Below are 22047 nucleotides of genomic sequence, written 5' to 3' on the forward strand. Positions count from 1 at the left end.
TATTTTTAGTAGAGACGGGATTTCACTGGGTTAGCCAGGGTGGTCTTGATCTCCTGACCTGATAATCCGCCCGCCTCGGCCTCCCAAAGTGCTGGGATTACAGGCGTAAGCCACCATGCCCGGCCAAATTTTCTCTCTTAATGGAAGAAAGTAATGGTGTTCGTATCTTGAAATAGGAAAGATTCCTAAGTCTTTTTTTGGCTTTAGGATTTGTTACAGAAGCTTTTCAAAGGAATTGTCTTCCGAATCATGTTTTTCCTAGGCTTGAATTCCCTGAGTGCCCAGCACACATCCCCTGGTCATGCGGGGCTGTGTGAGGAGTTACTTGAAAAGGATGTGGTTTGTGTAAGCAGGGGGATGTCTGCTTAGGATGAAATGGCCACTGTTGTTGGTGTGTAAATAAGATAACCTTTCGTAGATATCACAACTTGCTTATAGTTTGGGGCTGTATGATGCTGTTCAAATTCAGTTAATTTATTAAGCACTTACTTTATGTCAGCTACTATGTGTGGTACCTGGGATATAACAGATTTTAAGACAAGATTCTTTCTCTTGAGAAGCTCCCAGACTGGCAAGGAAAACAGATACAGAAGATGAATTATGATGCCATGTGACGCATGGTGCAGAGTAGCATGGGATAAGAAAGGTCCACATGTAAAGTGATGGGAACAGAAAGATGAATTGATAAGCTTGGAGGGAGTTGGAAAGACTTCCCAGAGAGGGAACTGGGTGTTGAGCAATGAATATGGGTTTGCTAGATAGAAAAGGGAATTCTTGGCAGAGAATCTGGGAAGGAAGAGTGTGGTAGAATGGAGGGATGGTGACTCAGCTGATGTGCCTAGAACAGAGTCTGTCGGAGTGAAAGAATGTGGAATCAGGTTGGGTGGCTATCGCTATCTTTGAGTGAGTGCCATGCTGAGGTGAAGCTGTTGACAAGAGGGGAGCCTTTGGAAGAAGTGCTGTATTACTGAAACCCAGAAGCCAGTAGTTTGCTTTTTTTTTTTTGGAGATTGAGCCTTGCTCTGTTGCCCAGGTTGGAGTGCTGTGGTGCGATCTCAGCTCACTGCAACCTCTGCATCCCAGGTTCCAGCAATTCTCCTGTCTCAGCTCCCAAGTAGCTGGGACTACAGGAGTGTGCCACCATGCCCGGCTAATTTTTGTATTTTTAGTAGAGATGGGGTTTCACCATTATGGCCAGGCTGGTCTCAAACTCCTGACCTCAAGTGATCCACCTGCCTCGGCCTCCCAAAGTGCTGGGATTATAGGCGTGAGCCACCATGCCTGGCCAGTAGTTTGCTTCTTGAAGCAAAGGGGAGTTCATGGTTCCCTCGTTATCCTGGAAGGTATTATGGGAGGCAGCTGTAGACCCAGAGACTGAGGTTAGACTCATCTTTAGGAAACTTTGACTGGGCGCAGTGGCTTACGCCTATAATCTGAGTGCTTTGGGAGGCTGAGGCCAAAGGATCACTTGAGCCCAGGAGTTCGAGACCAGCCTGGACAACATAGCGAGACTCCATCTCAACAATTAGCTGGGTTTGATGGTATATGCCTGTGGTCCCAACTACATGGGATGCTGAGGTGAGAGGGTTGCTTAAGCCCAGGAGTTTAAGGCTGCAGTAAGCCGTGATCACACCACTTGCATTCCAGCCTGGACAACAGAGCAAGAACCTGTCTCCAAACAGGAAAAAAAATAAAAAAAGATTTAGGAAGTTTCTTAGGCAGAACACAGGGCTGTTGGAGACTGACAACCACAGCCTGTGAATAGAATAAAGACCCTTGTGGTTTCTCTGACAACCTCGCCTTTCCTTTCCATCTCAGTTCCTTGAGGGAGCGACTGCAGAAAGCCAGTGAGGAGGAGGAGGCCCGGATGAGAGAGGAGGAAAGCCAGAGGCTATCCTGGCTCCGAGCCCAGATCCAGTCCAGCACACAAGCAGATGAGGACCAAATCAGGTAACTGCGTGCTTACCTGTGAGCTGCCCAGCCTCGTGGAGGTGACCCCAGGGTACACAGGGCCGTTCCCAACCTACTCTGTCCATCCAGGGCTGAGCAAGAGGCTTCCCTGCAGAAACTGAGAGAAGAGTTGGAGTCTCAACAGAAGGCTGAGAGGGCCAGCTTGGAACAGAAAAATAGGCAAACGCTGGAGCAGCTCAAGGAAGAGATGGAGGCTTCGGAGAAGAGCGAACAGGCTGCCCTGAACGCTGCTAAGGAGAAGGCTCTGCAGCAGCTGAGGGAGCAGCTGGAAGGGGAGAGGAAAGAAGTGAGTCAGTCAAGTGGGGACCTCACCCTTTGATATGTGTCTGGGCTGCCTGGGAGGGGACCGAGAACACAGGGAGAGGAAGGGCAAGCCTCGGGTGGGCGTGCAGGCTGGGGAGCCAGGTGGAGAGTAGGTCTCACACATAGACTGGCATGGGAGATGGCGAGGTGACTGCCTGGGCCCATTACTCCATATGGACCAAATTAGCTCAGGGCAGGAGCTTGCTCTGCTGTCCATGGCAGGGCAGAGGATGCAGCAGGCATCCCGAGGCCCCTCCAGGGTCAGGCTGGTTGGCAGTGGTGGCTGGAGGTTCTCAAGCAGAGAACCATCAGAGGCTTGAAGGAGAGTGTCCTGTGGATTTGAGAAAATTGGTGACTGAAAGAGATTTAGCCAGACCAGAGGTTTTGAGACAAGGGCGCTCTGTCCCTCACTGTCTCTGAGGGACAGCTGCAAGGGCCTCACTCCCCACTTTTCCCTCCTTTCTTAGGATGAGAGGCTAGCAACATAGCAGGGATTTTCTCTTTGTCCATACTCCCTGTACTCCAGTCACATGGCTGGCTTCTGAAGGTTTTAGCACAGTCTCTCTGAGCACTTGCAGTGCATTGGAGTTCCCCTGTCTTGCTGTAGTGTTTTCCATGTCTAAAAGCTGCAGCTTTGCACCTCACCAAAATAAAAAGAAGGTTCTACATGGCCTGACTTAATGATACCATCCAACCTGGCCCCCCTGGCTTGGATCTTATTTACCAGCATGAGCACCGTCTGTGGACCTGTGGCCTAGTCTAAGGGCAGGGGGTGGGAGCAGACAGCCGAAACTTACTTCTGGCCTTCTCTTCTGGCCTTCATGTTCCTGTTCATTGCCAGTTGTAGACTTCAGGGGCTGAGTTATTTCAGAGGAACAAAGATGTGCTGTGCTTCCCCGTGCTTCCCTTGACCCTGATCTCAAGGGGTTGGGGGTTGGTAGTCTTCCTGGCTCTGCCTCCCACCATGGTCAGTGCCTGGCCAGCTTCCCTCACAGTCCCTTTGCTGCTTCCCAGGCGGTGGCAAGGCTGGAGAAGGAGCACGGTGCTGAGCTGGAGCGGCTCTGCTCCTCTTTGGAGGCCAAGCACCAGGAGGTGAGACGCAGTATTCTGGGCCCCCTTCATGGCTGATTAACAGAATTCAGCCCCATCCCTGGCTACTAGGCAGTGAGCCTCTCCCTCCAGCCCCTGGGGATGGATGCCAGGTCCTCAGAACACATCCCCACACAGCAGCTGTACAGTATCCCTGAGGGACACACTTCCCTGTGTGTGCGGGGGCCTCCTCAGGTGGTCTCCAGCCTCCAGAAGAAGATAGAGGAAGCTCAACAGAAAGAGGAGGCCCAGCTGCAGAAGTGCCTTGGGCAGGTGGAGCACAGAGTTCACCAGAAGGCTTATCACATGGCTGAGTATGAGCAAGAGGTGAGTGCTGCTCTGCATCTTCCACAGTTATGTGCACCTGTCGTGGACTCTCTTACAGTCAGCTGAGCTGTCCTAGCCTCAGTGGCCTCCAGTTTGCTTTGGATGGCTCAGCTGGGGTTAGCACTTCTGGTTCCATTTTTATGCTTTAGTTCCCTTGAAACCAGGTACTCCTCCAATCTGATGCCCCTGTATGCATGTGGAGAGGGTGTGTTGGGGTATGGCTGTGTGCTGACCGTGGTGTCATGGCTGTGTGATGTCCATGTTTTGTGTGTGTCGGGGGAGATTGGGGAAATGTGTGTAAGACCTTCAGGTGCAGCAGGCCCTGAGTGCTGGTCCACCTCGGTTCTGCATGCCACCTGCCTGCCGTCTCCCCTGCAGCTCAGCAGTCTCCTGCGAGAGAAGCGCCAGGAAGTGGAAGGGGAGCATGAGAGGAGGTTGGACAAGATGAAGGAGGAGCACCAGCAAGTGATGGCTAAGGCCAGAGAGCAGTATGAAGCTGAGGTAGCTCAGCCACATCCCCTGTGCGCATGCACACACATGCACACACACATGCGCACACACATGCACACACGCACACACGCACACATGCACATGCACGCACACCCCGGGGTCCTTCCCACCTGACTGTGGGGCAGAGGAAGGGGATAAACTGTGGTCAGGGATTGTGGGAGGTTTTCCTTCCTAGTACCCTGCCACGATGATGTTTTTTGCCTTTTTTATTAAAGCATGAGAAAGACCTCCACCTAATGAGGGGCAATTCCTTTTTTATCAGGCAGGCTGCACTTTCTTCTGATGGTAAAAAGACCCCCCATACATTGAGCTTGTACTGTGTGCCGAGAACTGTTCTGAGCTCTTTGTCTATTTTAACTCATTTAGTCCTCACACCAGCCTTAGGAAAGATCTAGTATCATTATCTCCATTTTAAAGATGAGGACACTGAGACTTGGAGAGTTTAAGTAGCTTGCCAAGATCATACTCAGCTAATGAGTGGAAGAGCTAAGATTCAAGCCCAGGGTGTCCGACTCCAAAGCCTTCAGTTTCCTCACTGCAACACCACGTCACCAGGGTTCCTCAACATCTCAGGACACCAAGAAATAGACTGGCAAGAACCAAGTAATACTGATATTCTCCCCATTTTAAGTCTTTGAGCTTAAGGTAGGAAAGTTCAGCGACTTGAGTGTACCCAAGCTGGCCTGGCTTGCTCACATTGAGGGTGAACATTGAGCGGGTAGAGGGTGGCTGACTATGGCCCACAGCTGGGCCCCTGCAGGGCGTTAAGACTACTGCTCCAGTAACTGGAACCAGTATCCCAGACTCTTTCTAGGATCTTTTCCAGGGCAGAAATAGCTGTCCCATGATGAAATTTGCTGCATCCCTTCCCCCAACCAATTATGACCGTGCTGAAGAATAGTGATACTTTATCAGTGACCTCTCATTCCTTAAGGAGGAAAAGTTGTATATGGTGGAGCCATAGGAGAGCCAGAGGGGGATTCCGTCATGGTATCCGGCCAGCCTCTGCTTCAGCCGTAGAGGGCTGCAGGCTTGCTGGGGTCAGGGCCGGTGCTGTGCTTGTAACCCTCCTCTTCTCCAAGAGCTGGCTTTAGGGAACCGACGGTGTCCCTGATCTTATTGACGCAAGGCTACAGGGCTGCGGGAGCTGTGATTTTTGTGGTGGAAGGGGCCGCCGCAGCTTCCCACCAGTGGGCCCATCCTCCTTGCAGGAGAGGAAGCAGCGGGCTGAACTTCTGGGGCACCTGACTGGAGAGCTGGAGCGTCTACAGAGGGCCCATGAGCGAGAATTGGAGACTGTGAGGCAGGAGCAACACAAGCGTCTTGAGGACTTGCGGCGCCGGCACAGGGAGCAGGTGAGGGGCCTGGGGCAGGGTGAGCCCACTGTGACCCCTCCATGCACAGTAAGAACGTGCTGGGAGCAAACGCGTGGCCCCAGCAGGATGGAGCCTGACAGCTTCTGGAGTGCGAGTCTCTCACTGGCCATCTCCAAGCTGGGGCATCCTTGCTGCTTTGTTTTCTGGGCCAGGGAACACACTCAGGATTAGAACTAGAGGTCAGCCCCTGTAAGGCATTGGGGTTGGCACCTTCGCGTCTCCTTGCTCCAGCAGGAAGTAACCAAGGTGCGGAGCCTTCCTGGGAGGCTGCAGGGGCACACAGCGAGGAAGCCTGAGCCCAGAGTGGAGGTTGCGGAGTGGCATGGTGGGTTCTGGAACCCCCTCCTGCCCCTCAGCTAATGCCTTACACTCTTTCTGTGCTTATGTCTTTCTCTTTCTGGGCAGGAAAGGAAGCTCCAAGATTTAGAGTTGGACCTTGAAACCAGAGCTAAAGATGTCAAGGCCAGATTGGCTCTGCTGGAGGTCCAGGTGAGGGATCTGCAGGAGTCCTTGACCTCAGAGTCATAGCTCCTCTAGCAGAGGGCAGGCCCAGCCCCTCAGACCTGGGGTCTGCAGTCAGCCAGAAAATCCTGTCTCTTCTCTGCAAGGAGGAGACTGCCCGGAGGGAGAAGCAGCAGCTGCTTGATGTGCAGAGGCAGGTTGCTCTGAAGAGTGAGGTTTGTCTCCCTCTTTTGTCCTCCCTCCTGTTTTTCCTCCATCCCCTGTCTTTCTTCTCCCTGTTCCCCACATTTTGCTCATCTGATCTGTCCAGGGCACTGGGGTTCCAAACTCTCTTGGCCAGTATTCCACAAATAGTGCCACTCTGTGGACCCCACTTGGGAACTTCAAGGGAGTGGGGCTGTGGTGGGACAGGAGCCTGCAGACCTCCTGACCTCGGAGGTGGTGACTTCAGTGGCTCTGAGTTCATCCCCAGCCCATCCTCCTCTGGCTTCCCTACCCTCTAGTGCTGTCTGTTCCCTGCCGTCTCCCTGTGCTGTCTCTGGGTGCTTCTATATTTCCTTCTGCCCCTAGGAAGCCACAGCCACCCATCAGCAGCTGGAGGAGGCACAGAAGGAGCACACCCACCTGTTGCAGTCAAACCAGCAGCTCCGGAAAATTCTCGATGAGCTGCAGGCCCGCAAGCTGAAGCTGGAGTCCGAAGTGGATCTGCTACAGGCCCAGAGCCAGCAACTGCAGAAACACATCAGGTGGCATGGGCACCCTGCACTTAGCCCCGCTGACTGCCTCCTGCCTGCCCTCTGCCCTCTGCCCTCTGACCTCTGCTGCTTGGATCATGGCCCAGTTAATAGGGAGAGGTGGAGTCCCAGCTTGGGAGCTAGGCAGAAGAGCCTGTGGCTACATTTTGTAGGGAGTTGGGGTTGTTAAGATGGTGTGAAAAGCAGGGGATCTCTGGTGCTGTTGTTCCTCAGGGACTTTGATGGGTGGGAGTGAGGGGGTGGAGATGGTTCTGACCCACTTCACCCCCCACCTCTGCCACCGCCCTGCCTCTCACTCCCCTTTCCCTGCTCAGCAGCCTGGAGGCTGAAGCTCAAAAGAAGCAGCACCTGTTGAGAGAAGTGACAGTTGAGGAAAATAATGTTTCCCCACATTTTGAGCCGGATCTCCACATTGAGGACCTGAGGAAATCCCTTGGGACAGTGAGCTGGGGGTGGGGGTACCAGGATGGGGTGGGGCATTGGGAGGGGCTGGGCATCAGGGGAGTACTTCCAGAGGGGATGGGTCATCAGGAGGGGTGGAACCTCAGGAGGGGAGGAGTATATGGTGGGCTGAGGTATCAGGAGGGGCTGGTTCTGCTCTCTATGGGACCTGGTCTGTTCTTATTCCCAGCTACCAGTCGTCTCCACCAGTCAGATGATATCTATAAGTAAGCAGTGCCTGGCAGCTGGAGAGCCATCTCCTTGTCTAGACCACTGGGAGGAGCTTTGGGGTCTTGAACCTGCAGGGTATCTGCTTTTGCTACACTCAGTGGACTTTTCTACCATGTGTCCCTAGAACCAGACCAAAGAGGTGTCTTCTCTCTCCCAGAGCCAGGAGGACTTATACTTGAACAGGTGAGTTCCCATAGCCTGTCTTATTTCAGGTTAGGGTACCATGAAGGGGTAAGTGAGTACCTGCATCGTAGAGCTGGGTGAGCTGAAGTGAGGAGACAGTGATCACCAGTGGGGCTTAGTTCGTGGGGAAGGTTCTGGAGGATTAAGCAATCTTCTCTGGCAAGCCAAGAAACTGCCCACTGTGATCTTTGACATGGCATTGTTCTCTAGTGGAGAAACAGATTGCTGGAAGTGTCTGGTCATCTATCTGGAGGCCCCGGGCACGATCCCTCTCAGAGTCAGGGTGGGGGCACTGTCAGTCCCAGGCACTGCACACTGTGGGTATTGAACAGTGGCATCCCTACACTCACAGTGCCCAGCCCCAGCCCAGCAGCTCTGGTCTGTGCTCAGGGTGGGCATCTGCTGGGGAAGTGGCTGTGTGACCCAGAGCAGAGTTCTCAGAGGCTTCTGTTTTCCTTCTTCAACTCTCCTGCTCCAGCCTGTCCTCCCACAATGTCTGGCACCTCCTCTCTACTGAGGGGGTAGCCCTCCGTAGTGCCAAGGAGTTCCTTGTGCGGCAGACACACTCCATGCGGAGGCGGCAGACAGCTCTGAAAGCTGCCCAGCAGCATTGGCGCCATGAGCTGGCCAGTGCGCAGGAGGTGGCCAAAGACCCACCAGGCATCAAGGCCCTGGAAGATATGCGCAAGAACCTGGAGAAGGTCAGGAGCTTTGGGAAGAACCTGCCAGCCCTGTGTGTGGGAGGTGGGGGGAGTCAGCAAAACACTCCTTTGGGCTCCCCCTCAGTTGGTCATTCTCGGGACTCCATGAGAGTGGCCACCTTGGCACTGGGTCACTTATATTTCCATGGCAATGCATAGCATGCAAACACCTTTTCTAGTAGTAAATAATTTGAACCTCATGATAACTGTATTAGTCCGTTTTCATGCTGCTGATAAGGACATACTTGAAACTGGGAAGAAAAAGAGGTTTAATTGAACCTACAGTTCCACATGGCTGGGGAGGCCTCAGAATCATGGCAGGAGGTGAAAGGTACTTCTTACATGGTGGTGGCAAGAGAAAATGAGGAACAAGCAAAAGCAGAAACCCGTGATAAACCCATCAGGATCCTGTGAGACTTACTCACTATCACGAGAACAGTATGGGGGAAATGGCCCCGTGATTCAAATTATCTCCCACCAGGTCCCTCCCACAACACATGGGAATTATGGGAGTACAGTTCAAGATGAGATTTGGATTGGGACACAGCCAAACCCTATCATTCCACCTCTTGCCCCTCCATATCTCATGTCCTCACATTTCAAAACCAATCATGCCTTCCCAACAGTCCCCCAAAGTCTTAACTCATTTCACCATTAACCCAAAAGTCCACAGTCCAAAGTCTCATCTGAGACAAGGCAAGTCCCTTCTGCCTATGAGCCTGTAAAATCAAAAACAAGCTAGTGACTTTCTAGATACAGTGGGGGTACAGGCATTGGGTAAATACAGCCATTCCAAATGGGAGAAATTGGCCAAAAACAAAGGAGTTACAGGGCCCATGCAAGTCTGAAATCCAGTGGGGCAGTCAAATTTTAAAGCTCCAAAATGATCTCCTTTGACTCCATGTCTCACATCCAGGTTACACTGATGCAAGAGGCAGGTTCTCATAGTCTTTGGCATCTCTGCCCCATGGTTTTGCAGGGTACAGCCCACTTCCCGGCTGCCTTCACAGGTTGGCATTGAGTATCTGTGGCTTTTTGAGGTGCACAGTGCAAGCTATTGATGGATCTACCATTCTGGGATCTGGAGGATGGTGGCCCTCTTCTCACAGCTCCACTAGGCAGTGCCTCAGTAGGGACTCTGTGTGGGGGCACTGACCCCACATTTCCCTTCTGAACTGCCCTAGCAGAAGTTCTCCATGAGGGCCCCACCCCTGTAGCAGACTTTTGCCTGGCCATCCAGGTGTTTCCATACATCTTCTGAAGTCTAGGCGGAGGTTCTCAAACCTCAGTTTTTGAATTTTGTGCAGCCGCAGGCTCAACACCACGTGGAAGTTGCCAAGATATGGGGCTTGCACCCTCTGAAATCATGGGCCAAGCTGTACCTTGCCCCCTTTTAGCAATGGCTGGAGCAGCTGGGATGCAGGGCACCAAGTCCCTAGGCTGCACACAGCATGGGGACCCTGGGGAAACCATTTTTTCCTCCTAGGCCTCTGGGTCTGTGATGGGAGGGGCTGCCATGAAGACCTATGACATGTCCTGGAGACATTTTCCCCATTGTCTTGGGGATTAACATTTTGCTCCTTGTTACATATGCAAATTTCTGCAGCTAGCTTGAATTTCTCCTCAAAAAAACGGGTTTTTCTTTTCTTTCTTCTCTTTTTTTAAATTATACTTTAAGTTCTGGGATACATGTGTAGAACATGCAGGTTTGTTACATAGGCATACACGTGCCATGGTAGTTTGCTGCACCCATCAACCTGTCATCTACATTAGGTATTTCTCCTAATGTTACCCTTCCCTAGTCCCCCACCCTCACAGGCCCTGGTGTGTGATGTTTCCTTCTCTGTCCATGTGTTCTCATTGTTCAACTCCCACTTATGAGTGAGAACATGCAGTGTTTGGTTTTCTGTTCCTGTTAGTTTGCTGAGAATAGTAGTTTCCAGCTTCATCCATGTCCCTACAAAGGACATGAACTCATCCTTTTTTATGGCTGCATAGTATTCCATGATGTATATTTGCCACATTTTCTTTATCCAATCTATCATTGATGGGCATTTGGGTTGGTTCTAAGTCTTTGCTATTGTGAACAGTGCTGCAATAAACATACGTGTGCATGTTTCTTTATGTTTTTTTTTTTATTTTTTTTTTTTTTTTCTATTTTTTTTTTTTAATTTATTTATTATTATTATACTTTAAGTTGTAGGGTACATGTGCATAACGTGCAGGTTTGTTACATATGTATACTTGTGCCATGTTGCTGTGCTGCACCCATCAACTCGTCATTTACATCAGGTATAACTCCCAATGCAATCCCTCCCCCCTCCCCCTTCCCCATGATAGGCCCCGGTGTGTGATGTTCCCCTTCCTGAGTCCGAGTGATCTCATTGTTCAGTTCCCACCTATGAGTGAGAACATGCGGTGTTTGGTTTTCTGTTCTTGTGATAGTTTGCTAAGTCAAAACCACAATGAGATACCATCTCACACCAGTTAGAATGGCAATCATTAAAAAGTCAGGAAACAACAGGTGCTGGAGAGGATGTGGAGAAATAGGAACACTTTTACACTGTTGGTGGGATTGTAAGCTAGTTCAACCATTATGGAAAACAGTATGGCGATTCCTCAAGGATCTAGAACTAGATGTACCATATGACCCAGCCATCCCATTACTGGGTATATACCCAAAGGATTATAAATTATGCTGCTATAAAGACACATGCACACGTATGTTTATTGCAGCACTATTCACAATAGCAAAGACTTGGAATCAACCCAAATGTCCATCAGTGACAGATTGGATTAAGAAAATGTGGCACATATACACCATGGAATACTATGCAGCCATAAAAAAGGATGAGTTTGAGTCCTTTGTAGGGACTTGGATGCAGCTGGAATCCATCATTCTTAGTGCATGTTTCTTTATAACAGAATGATTTATAATCCTTTGGGTATATACCCAGTAATGGGATTGCTGGGTCAAATGGTATTTCTGGTTCTAGATCCTTGAGGAATCGCCACACTGTCTTCCACAATGGTTGAATTAATTTATACTTCCACCTGCAGTGCAAATGCATTCCTATTTCTCCACATCCTCTCCAGCATCTGTTGTTTCCTGACTATTTAATGATCACCATTCTAACTGTTGTGAGATGGTATCTCATTGTGGTTTTGATTTGCAGTTCTCTAATGACCAGTGATGATGAGCTTTTTTTCATATGTTTGCTGGCCGCATAAATGTCTTCTTTTGAGAAATGTCTGTTCATATCCTTTGCCCACTTTTTGATGAGGTTGTTTGTTTTTTTTTCTTGTAAATTTGTTTAAGTTCCTTGTAAATTCTGGATATTAGCCCTTTGTCAGATGGATAGATTGCAAAAATTTTCTCCCATTCTGTAGGTTGCCTGTTCACTCTGATGATGGTTTCTTTTGCTGTGCAGAAGCTCTTTAGTTTAATTAGATCCCATTTGTCAATTTTGGCTATTGTTGCCATTGTTTTTGATGTTTAGTCATGAAGTCTTTGTCCATGCCTATGTCCTGAATGGTATTGCCTAGGTTTTCTTCTAGAGTTTTTATGGTTTTAGGTCTTACATTTAAGTCCTTAATCCATTTTGAGTTAATTTTTGTATAAGTTGTAAGGAAGGGATCCAGTTTCTGTTTTCTGCATATGGCTAGCCAGTATTCACAACATCATTTATTAAATAGGGAATCCTTTCCCCATTTCTTGTTTTTGTCAGGTTTGTCAAAGATCAGATGGTTGTAGATGTGTGGCGCTATTTCTGAGACCTCTGTTCTGTTCCATGGGTCTATGTATCTGTTTTGGTACCAGTACCATGCTGTTTTGGTTACTGTAGCCTTGTAGTATAGTTTGAAGTCAGGTAGCATGATGCCTCCAGCTTTGTTCTTTTTGCTTAGGATTGTCTTGGCTATACAGGCTCTTTTTTGGTTCCATATGAAATTTGAAGTAGTTTTTTCTACTGTGAAGAAGGTCAATGGTAGCTTGATGGGGATAGCATTGAATCTGTAAATTACTTTGGGCAGTATGGTCATTTTCACGATACTGATTCTTTGTATCCATGAGCATGGAACGTTTTTCAATTTGTTTTTGTCCTCTCTTAACATTGAGAAGTGGTTTGTAGTTCTCCTTGAAGAGGTCCTTCACATCCCTTGTAAGTTGGATTCCTAGGTATTCTCTTTGTAGCAATTTTGAATGGGAGTTCACTCATGATTTGGCTCTCTGTTTCTCTATTATTGGTGTATAGGAATGCTTGTGATTTTTGCACATTGATTTTGTATCCTGAGACTTTGCCGAAGTTGCTGATCAGCTTAAGGAGATTTTGGGCTGAGACGATGAGGTTTTCTAAATATACAGTCATGTCATCTGCAAACAGAAACCATTTGACTTCCTCTCTTCCTATTCGAATACCCTTTATTTCTTTCTCTTGCCTGATTTCTCTGGCCAGAACTTCCAATACTGTGTTGAATAGGAGTGGTGAGAGAGGGCATCCTTATCTTGTGCCGGTTTTCAAAGGAATGCTTCCAGTTTTTTTCCCATTCAGTATTGTATTGGCTGTGGGTTTGTCATAAGTAGCTCTTATTATTTTGAGGTACATTCCATCAGTACCTAGTTTATTAAGAGTTTTTAGCATGAAGGAGTGTTGAATTTTACCGAAGGCCTTTTCTGCATCTATTGAGATAATCATGTGTTTTGGTCGTGGTTCTGTTTATGTGATAGATTATGTTTATTGATTTACGTATGTTGAACCAGCCTTGCATCCCAGGGATGAAGCCGACTTGATCGTGGTGGATAAGCTTTTTGATGTGCTGCTAGATTCAGTATTTTATTGAGGATTTTCACATCGATGTTCATCAGGGATATTGGCCCGAAATTTTCTTTTTTTGTTGTGTCTCTGCCAGATTTTTGGTATTAGGATGATGCTGGCTTCATAAAATGAGTTAGGGAGGAATCCTTCTTTTTCTATTGTTTGGAGTAGTTTCAGAAGGAATGGTACCAGCTCCTCTTTGTACCTCTTGTAGAATTTGACTTTAAATCATTCTGGTCCTGGGCTTTTTTTGATTGGTGGGCTTTTTTTGATTGGTAGGCTTTTAATTACTGCCTCAATTTCAGAACTTGTTATTGGTCTATTCAGGGATTCAATTTCTTCCTGGTTTAGTCTCGGGAGGGTATGTGTGTCCAGGAATTTATCCATTTCTTCTAGAGTTTCTAGTTTATTTGCATACAGGTGTGTATAGTATTCTCTGATGGTAGTTTGTATTTCTGTGGGATCAGTGGTGATATTCCCTTTATTATTTTTTATTGTGTCTATTTGATTATTCTCTCTTCTTTATTAATCTGGATAGCGGTCTATTTTGTTAATCTTTTCAAAGAACCAGCTCCTGGATTGATTAATTTTTTGAAGGGTTTTTTGTGTCTCTATCTCCTTCAGTTCTGCTCTGATCTTAGTTATTTCTTGTCTTCTGCTAACTTTTGAATTTGTTTGCTCTTGCTTCTCTAGTTCTTTTAATTGTGGTGTTAGGGTGTCGATTTTAGATCTTTCCTGCTTTCTCCTGTGGGCATTTAGTGCTATAAATTTCCCTCTAAACACTGCTTTAGCTGTGTCCCAGAGATTCTGGTACGTTGTGTGTTTGTTCTCATTGGTTTCAAATAACTTACTTCTTTTTTTTTTTTTTTTTTTTTTGAGACAGAGTCTTGCTCTGTCACCCAGGCTGGAGTGCAGTGGCACAATCTGGGCTCACTGCAAACTCCACCTCCCGGATTCAAGCGATGCTCCTGCCTCAGCCTCCTGAGTAGCTGGGATTACAGGTGTGTGCCACCATGCCCAGTTAATTTTTGTATTTTTAGTAGAGACGGGGTTTCACCATGTTTGTCAGGCTGGTCTCGAGCTCCTGACCTCGTGATCCTCCTGGCTTGGCCTCCCAAAGTGTTGGGATTACAGCTGTGAGCCACCACACCCAGCCTTGAGTGAGTTTCTTAATCTTGAGTTCTAATTGATTGCACTGTGGTCTGAGAGACTGTTTGTTATGATTTCTGTTCTTTTGCATTTGCTGAGGAGTGTTTTACTTCCAATTATGTGGTCAGTTTTAGAATAAGTGCTATGTGGTGCTGAGAAGAATGTATATTCTGTTGATTTGGAGTGGAGAGTTCTGTGGATGTCTATTAGGTCCACTTGGTCTGGAGCTGAGTTCAAGTCCTGAGTATCCTTGTTAATTATTTGTCTCGTGTTGATCTGTCTAATATTGACAGTGGGGTGTGGGAGTCTAAGTCTCTTTGTAGATCTGTAAACTTGCTTTATGCATCTGGGTTCTCCTGGGTGCACATATAGTTAGGATAGTCAGCTCTTCTCCCTTTACCATTATGTAATGCCCCTCTTTGTCTTTTTTTATCTTTGTTGGTTTAAAGTCTGTTTTATCAGAGACTAGGATTGCAACCCCTGCCTTTTTTTGCTTTCCATTTGCGTGGTAAATATTCCTCCATCCCTTTATTTTGAGCGTATGTGTGTCTTTGCACATGAGGTGGGTCTCCTGAATACAGCACACTGGTGGGTCTTGACTGTTTACCCAGTTTGCCAGTCTGTGTATTTTAATTGGGGCATTTAGCCTGTTTACATTCAAGGCTAATATTGTTATGTGTGAATTTGATCCTGTCACTATGATGCTAGCTTGGTTATTTTGCCCATTAGTTGATGCAGTTTCTTCATAGTGTCAATGGTCTTTACAATTCGGTATGTTTTTGCAGTGGCTGGTACTGGTTGTTCCTTTCCATTTTTAGTGCTTCCTTCAGGAGCTCTTGTAAGGCAGGCCTGGTGGTGACAAAATCTCTCAGCATTTGCTTGTCTGTATGGATTTTATTTCTCCTTTGCTTATGAAGCTTAGTTTGGTTGGATATGAAATTCTGGGTTGAAATTCTTTTAAGAATGTTGAGGCCGGGCGCAGTGGCTCACGCCTGTAATCCCAGCACTTTGGGAGGCCGAGGCAGGCGTATCATGAGATCAGGACATCAAGACCATCCTGGCTAACACGGTGAAACCCCGTCTCTACTAAAAATACAAAAAATTAGCTGGGCATGGTGGCGGGTGCCTGTAGTCCCAGCTACTCGGGAGGCCGAGGCAGGAGAATGGCGTGAACGGGGGTGGGGGGTGCGGAGCTTGATCTCCTGACCTCGTGATCCGCCCGTCTCAAAGTGCTGGGATTACAGGCGTGAGCCGCCGTGCCCGGCCTGTTTGTTCCTTTTCATTCTTTTTTCTCTAATCTTGTCTTCACGCTTTATTTCGTTAAGTTGATCTTCAATCTCTGATATCCTTTCTTCTGCTTGATGGATTCAGTTATTTGTACTTGCGTATGCTTCACGAAGTTCTCGTGCTTGTTTTGCAGCTCCATCAAGTCATTTATGTTCTTCTCTAAGCTGGTTATTATAGTTAGCAATTCCTCTAACCTTTTTACAAGATTCTTAGCTTCCTTACATTGAGTTAGAACATGCACCTTTAGTTCAGAGGAGTTTGTTATTACCCACCTTCTGAAGCCTACTTCTGTCAGTTCGTCAAACTCATTCTCTGTCCAGTTTTGTTCCCTTGCTGGTGAGGAGTTGTGATCCTTTGGAGGAGAAGAGACATTCTGGTTTTTAGAATTTTCAGGCTTTTTGTGCTGGTTTTTCCTCATCTTCATGGATTTATCTACCTTTGGTCTTTGATATTGGTGACCTTCAGATGAGGTTTTTGTGTGGATGTCCTTTTTGTTGATGTTGATGCTATTCCTTTCTGTTTGTTAGTTTTCCTTCTAACAGGCCACTCTGCTGCAAGTCTGCTGGAGTTTGCTGGAGGTCCACTCTAGACCCTATTTGCTTGGATATCACCAGTGGAGGCTGCAGAACAGCAAAGATGGCTGCCTTTCCCTTCCTCTGGAAGCTTTGTCCCAGAGGGGCACCCACCAGATGCCAGCTGGAGCTCTCCTGTATGAGGTGTCTGTCGACCCCTGCTAGGCGATTTCTCCCAGCCAGGAGGCATGGGGGTCAGGGACCCACTTGAGGAGGCAGTCTGTCTCTTAGCAGGGCTTGAGAACTGTGCTGGGAGATCTGCTGCTCTCTTCAGAGCCAGCAGGAAGGAACATTTAAGTCTGCTGAAGCTGCACCCACAGCTGTCCCTTCCTCCATGTACTCTGTCCCAGGGAGATGGGAGTTTGATCTATAAGCCCCTGCCTAGGGCTGCTGCCTTTCTTTCAGATATGCCTGCCCAGAGAGGAGGAATCTAGAGAGGCAGTCTGGCTACAGCAGTTTTCTGGAACTGTGGCGGGCTCAGTCCAGTTCGAACTTCCTGGTGGCTTTGCTTACACTGTGAGGGGAAAACCGCCTACTCAAGCCTCAGCAATGGCGGACACCCCGCCCCGACCAAGCTCGAGCATCCCAGGTCGACTTCAGACTGCTGTGCTAGCAGCATGAATTTCAAGCCAGTGGATCTTAGCTTGCTGGGCTCTGTGGGGGTGGGATCTGGAACTAGACCACTTGGCTCCCTGGCTTTAGCCCCGTTTCCGGGGGAGTGAATGGTTGTGTCTCACTGGCATTGCAGGTGCCACTGGGGTATGAAAAAACTCCTGCAGCTAGCTCGATGTCTACCCAAATGGCTGCCCAGTTTTGTGCTCGAAACCTAGCGCCCTGGTGGTGTAGATTCCTGAGGGAATCTCCTGGTCTGAGGGTTGTGAAGACCGTGGGAAAAGCATAGTATCTGGGCCGGAATGCACCGTCCCTCAAGGCACAGTCCCTTTTGTCTTCCCTTGGCTAGGGGAGGGAGTTCCCTGACCCCTTGTCTTCCAGGGTAAGGCAACGCCCACCTTGTTTTGGCTCGCCCTCCATGGGCTGCACCCACTGTCTAACCAGCCCCAGTGAGATGAGCTGGGTACTTCAGTTGGAAATGCAGAAATCACCTGCCTTCTGCATTGATCTCACTGGGAGCTGCAGACTGGAGCTGTCCGTGTTTGGCCATCTTGCCAGCCCCTCCAGGGTGTTTGTTTTCTACTGCATCATCAGGCTGCAAATTTTCTGAACTTTTATACTCTGTTTGTCTTTTAAAATGAAATGCTTTTAACAGCACCCAAGTCACCTTTTGAATGCTTTGCTGCTTAGAAATTTCTTTCGTCAGAGACACTAAATCATCTCTCTCAAGTTCAAAGTTCCACAGATCTCTAGGGCTGGGGCAAAATGCTGCCAGTCTCTTTGCTAAAACATAACAAGAGTCACCTTTGCTCTAGATCCCAACAAGTTCCTCATCTCCATCTGAGACCACCTCAGCCTGGACCTTATTGTTCACATCACTATCAGCATTTTTGTGAAAGCCTTTCAACAAGTCTGTAGGAGGTTCCAAACTTTCCCACATTTTCCTGTCTTCTTCTGAGCCCTCCAAACTGTTCCAGCCTCTGCCTGTTACCCATTTCCAAAGTCGCTTCCACATTTTTGGGTGTCTTTTCAGCAACACCCCACTCCTGGTACCAATTTACTGTATTAGTTCATTTTCATGCTGTGGATAAAGACATATCTGAAACTGGGAAGAAAAAGAGGTTTAATTGAACTTACAGTTCCACTGGGGAAATGATTCTGGGGAAGCCTCAAAATCATGACGGGAGGCAAAAGGCACTTCTCACATGGTGGTGGCAAGTAAAAATGAGGAAGAAGCAAAAGCAGAACCCCCCAATAAACCCATCAGATCTCATGAGACTTACTCACTATCATGAGAACAGTATGGCGGGAATGGCCCCCATGATTCAGATTATCTCCCACCAGGTCCCTCCCACAACACATGGAAATTGTGGGAGTATAATTCTAGATGAGATTTGTGTGGAGACATAGAGCCAAACCATATCAATAACCCTTTATAATGTGCAAGGCAGTAGTAATAGTCCCATTTTCCTGGTGAAGAGTATGACTAATGTTTAGTACTTCCAAACCCAGTGCTTTGCCTTTCCATTCTGTCACACTAAAGACTTCGTTCGTACATGAAAATCTTTTGAACACACTTAGCAAAAGGCTTTGAGTTAGTTACCCACCCTGCTTCTCTGATAGCCTAATTTGCAATGAAAAAGCAGATACTTCATTATTATTAGTTGGGATCACAGATCTTTGACCAGTTGAGGGTCCTGGTAGGGTGAGCTTTCTTGGATCACCTGGGCCCTTAGAAATCTGATGGTGCTCAGCCGGGCGTGGTGGCTCATGCCTGTAATCCTAGCCGTTTGGGAGGCAGAGGTGGGTGAATCACTTGAGGTCAGGAGTTCGAGACCAGCCTGACCAACATGGTGAAACCCTGTCTCTACTAAAAATAATTAGCTGGGTGTGGAGATGCGTGCCTGTAATCCCAGCTACTCAGGAGGTTGAGGCAGGAGAATTGCTTGAACCCAGGAGGAGGTGGAGGTTGCAGTGAGCCAAGATTGTGCCACTGGACTCCAGCATGGGTGACACAGCGAGACTCTATTTAAAAGAAAAGAAAAGAAATGTGATGGTGTTCAGAACTGGTAAAGGGCTCAGGCCCCAGTGGCTCCTAGGACTGGCTTGGGGTCAGCAGAGAGCATGAGGCTGGAACAGACAGAGGGGCAGCTTCCCAGGGTTATAAACATGCTGCCTGCGGCCCTGTCATTGCCCTGCTTAACCCCTCTCAACCATGGTGGTGGTGGTGATGAGAGTAATGATAATTGGAGCAGTGATAATAACCATTTGTGGCTGATGTGGTGGCTCATGCCTGTATTCCCAGTGCTTTGGGAGGCTGAGGCTGGAGGATCACTTGATTTTGAGACCAGCCTGGCCAACACTGCAAAACTCTGTCTCTACAAAAAAAAAAAAACAAAAAACAAACAAACAAACAAACAAAAACATAGCCAGGTGTGGTGGCACACATCTGTAGTCCCAGCTACTTGGGAGGCTGAGGTGGGAGGATTGCCTGAGCCCAGGAGGTTGAGGCTGCAATCAGCTGTGATCAGACCACTGCACTCCAGCCTGGGTGATGGTGAGACCTCATCTCTAAAAATAATAACCATAATAAATGATAACCATTTGGTTAACAGTAACCATTTGAGAGTTTTTAAGGTGTGGGCATGGTGTTAAGCATGCAACATAGTCACATACTCTTTCTCATGTAATTCTCACGACCCTATGAAAAGTCATAGTTCTCTTTTCCAGATGAGAAAGCAGACTATAGTAATTTGTTCAAGATCACCCAGTCAGCAAATGGCAGGGTTGGGACTCCAGCGTCTGTGTAGGTAGTCATTTGTCTCTTTTCTCCTTGGCTGCAGGAGACCAGGCACTTGGATGAGATGAAGTCGGCCATGCGGAAAGGCCACAGCCTCCTGAAGAAGAAAGAGGAGAAACTGAATCAGCTGGAGTCCTCTCTTTGGGAAGAGGTGCAGCCCCATGGCCACATAGCCCAGTGGGCCCTGGCCTTCCTCTTCTGTTCTTGGGATTGGGTTGAGTTCTTTGGTCCTGCATCAGGGGGAGCTGGGCCTCTAGGGCCCAGGATTGGGCAGTAGGCTTGTCTACTGGCTGATGAAGGTGGCAGTGGCTTCAGTTCTGAGTTTGTTGAAGACACCTGTGGGTTTGGATACCTGTGCTGAATGGTCCTGAATACACCTGGACCCTCTTGCTAAAGGTGCCTGAGAAGAGGGCCGAGCCCTTACCCCACCCTGGTCCCTAAGGAGAGGTATGACCAGGGCGTCAGGAATGAACACACACGATAGGTTTTCCTGCCTGCCCTGGGACCTTGTGGACATTCTCCTGGGTGTCTGAGGTTTAGGTATAGCGCGGGGGAGGCTTAGATGCAGTAACACTGCAGGGAGAGCTTACTGGGAAGGGTGGTAGGGGTCTGTGTGGGCCTGATGGCACTGTTGTCTGTGTCTCAGGCATTTGGGACATATGCTGAGCCTTGCTTCCCTCTCACCCTCTGTGAGGCAGCCCTGTGTGATTTGCTTTGCCCAGGGTGCCTGGTGGAACTCTGGGCTCCAGAGCAGTCTACTCGCCAAGTCCTCAGTTCCCACACAGCACAAGGGCAACAGCCTACATACTGCCTTGAATTTGTAGCAGCAAAATTGCTAGGAGAACAAATGGAGATGGCCATGTTTCATGGATTTGTGTAAGAAAACCAGCTTAAAGACAAAACATACAGAAGAACCTAGCTCAGTGTCCTAGCCACTTCCTAGAAAGGAAAGAAGAAGGGTAGAAAGCATGTGGGAGAGGTCTGTCATAACTGCTAACTCTACCCTGCAGGCCTCAGATGAGGGCACTCTGGGAGGATCCCCGACCAAGAAGGCAGTAACCTTCGACCTCAGTGACATGGACAGCCTGAGCAGTGAAAGTTCCGAATCTTGTTCCCTGCCTCACTGTGAGTGGTGGTGGCAGCAGAGGAATGAGTGGGGGAGATGCGGGGTGAGGACCATGGTATCCCTGGAATGGCAGGAACTTGGGGAACAGAAGAAGAACCCCCTTCCCTGCAGAGGGAGGCCTCTGTGAGCTGGTGTCTGGACCAGGTGCTCAGTCAATGCTGGGAAGGAATCAGACCATCTAGGTTTGCCAGCACATGGGGCTGAAAGGTCAGGGAAGCCTTCTGAATGCTGCAGAGCACTCTACAGTGTGACCGCTGGCCCTGCTGACCTTTCTCTTCCAGGGCCTCCTTGGGGAGGTTCTTGTCTCTCGGCTGCTCTGGCCTGTATGTGATGGAAGGGCCCTCTCCCCTTCCTTCTCTCTGGGGTCCTGGGCCCGTCACCCAGGGCCTTACCCTGGAAACCTGTTTCCCAGCTTCTCACCTGCACTGTCTGGAACACAGAAGCCCTGCCATCCCTGACCCCCTCATAAGGCTAAGGGGCTGTTTGGAGAAGCAGGGAGGGGTGGCCAGTAGGTTGCTGCATGACAGCTGTGTCTGGGAATGGTCCAGGGTCCTGAGCTTGAGTCCCTTCCCACCATCCACCTCTTTTCTTTCAGTTGACTCAACCCCAGGTCTTACCTCCCGCAAGATCCATGGGCTGAGCCACTCCCTCCGGCAAATCAGCAGCCAGCTGAGCAGCGTCCTTAGCATCCTGGACAGCCTCAACCCTCAGTCGCCGCCACCGCTCCTCGCCTCCACGCCAGCCCAGCTCCCTCCCCGGGCCTCCAAAAGCACCCCCACCCCCACCTACTACGGCTCCCTGGCCAGGTTCTCAGCCTTATCATCTGCTACACCCACGTCCACCCAGTGGGCCTGGGATTCAGGGCAGGGGCCCAGGCTCCCCTCCTCTGTGGCTCAAACAGTGGACGACTTCCTGTTGGAGAAGTGGCGCAAGTATTTTCCATGTAAGCCCCACTCTGGGCGGAGCCTTCCCACCTGCCTCCTCCTCCTCTTCCTTCCTTTTCTTCTACCCTCTTTCTCCTGCTCCTTTTTCCCTCTTCCTCTTTTGCATCCCTTTGCCACACCTCTCCTCCCCCAACGTTGCCATAGTCCATTGGTCCATTGACTCTGCCTGTGGGTCCCTGGGGAAGGAGACGTTGCAGGTGGCCCTGCAGCCAGGAGTTCTGTGGGTCAGGATGGTTTAGATGGAGCCTGGCTGACTGGGGCCTTTCTTATGGATTTTGGAGCTCAGCAGAACCTAAAAGGTCATTGTTGTCATTATCTTAATAGCTACCATCTTGTGCAATGCATTATGGGCCAAGCAGTTTATATATATATTTTTTCATTTAGTTCTTATTCT

General features: G+C 48.8%; 1 protein-coding gene across 14 annotated transcripts in view; it reads left to right on the plus strand.

Moving 5' to 3' along the window:
- Positions 1 to 22047, plus strand: part of CEP164 (centrosomal protein 164) — an 88486-nt gene that overhangs the window by 63552 nt on the left and 2887 nt on the right. For 11 of the 14 annotated variants that reach the window (XM_050758960.1, XM_050758959.1, XM_050758964.1 and 8 more), the window contains 15 exons: positions 1819 to 1950; positions 2041 to 2257; positions 3289 to 3366; positions 3559 to 3690; positions 4069 to 4191; positions 5412 to 5555; positions 5982 to 6065; positions 6185 to 6253; positions 6609 to 6784; positions 7108 to 7234; positions 7590 to 7648; positions 8127 to 8349; positions 19627 to 19734; positions 20594 to 20708; positions 21305 to 21652. In XM_050758960.1, coding sequence (XP_050614917.1) covers positions 1819 to 1950; positions 2041 to 2257; positions 3289 to 3366; positions 3559 to 3690; positions 4069 to 4191; positions 5412 to 5555; positions 5982 to 6065; positions 6185 to 6253; positions 6609 to 6784; positions 7108 to 7234; positions 7590 to 7648; positions 8127 to 8349; positions 19627 to 19734; positions 20594 to 20708; positions 21305 to 21652 — 2135 coding nt within the window. Of the gene's footprint in view, positions 1 to 1818; positions 1951 to 2040; positions 2258 to 3288; positions 3367 to 3558; positions 3691 to 4068; positions 4192 to 5411; positions 5556 to 5981; positions 6066 to 6184; positions 6254 to 6608; positions 6785 to 7107; positions 7235 to 7424; positions 7649 to 8126; positions 8350 to 16126; positions 16220 to 19626; positions 19735 to 20593; positions 20709 to 21304; positions 21653 to 22047 lie in introns of those variants that run through there. The other 3 variants (XM_050758961.1, XM_050758968.1, XR_007719427.1) reach the window with 3 other exon arrangements.

The sequence above is a fragment of the Macaca thibetana genome, chromosome 14 (genome assembly GCF_024542745.1).
Source record: "Macaca thibetana thibetana isolate TM-01 chromosome 14, ASM2454274v1, whole genome shotgun sequence".
NCBI classification, from domain to species: Eukaryota; Metazoa; Chordata; class Mammalia; order Primates; family Cercopithecidae; genus Macaca; species Macaca thibetana.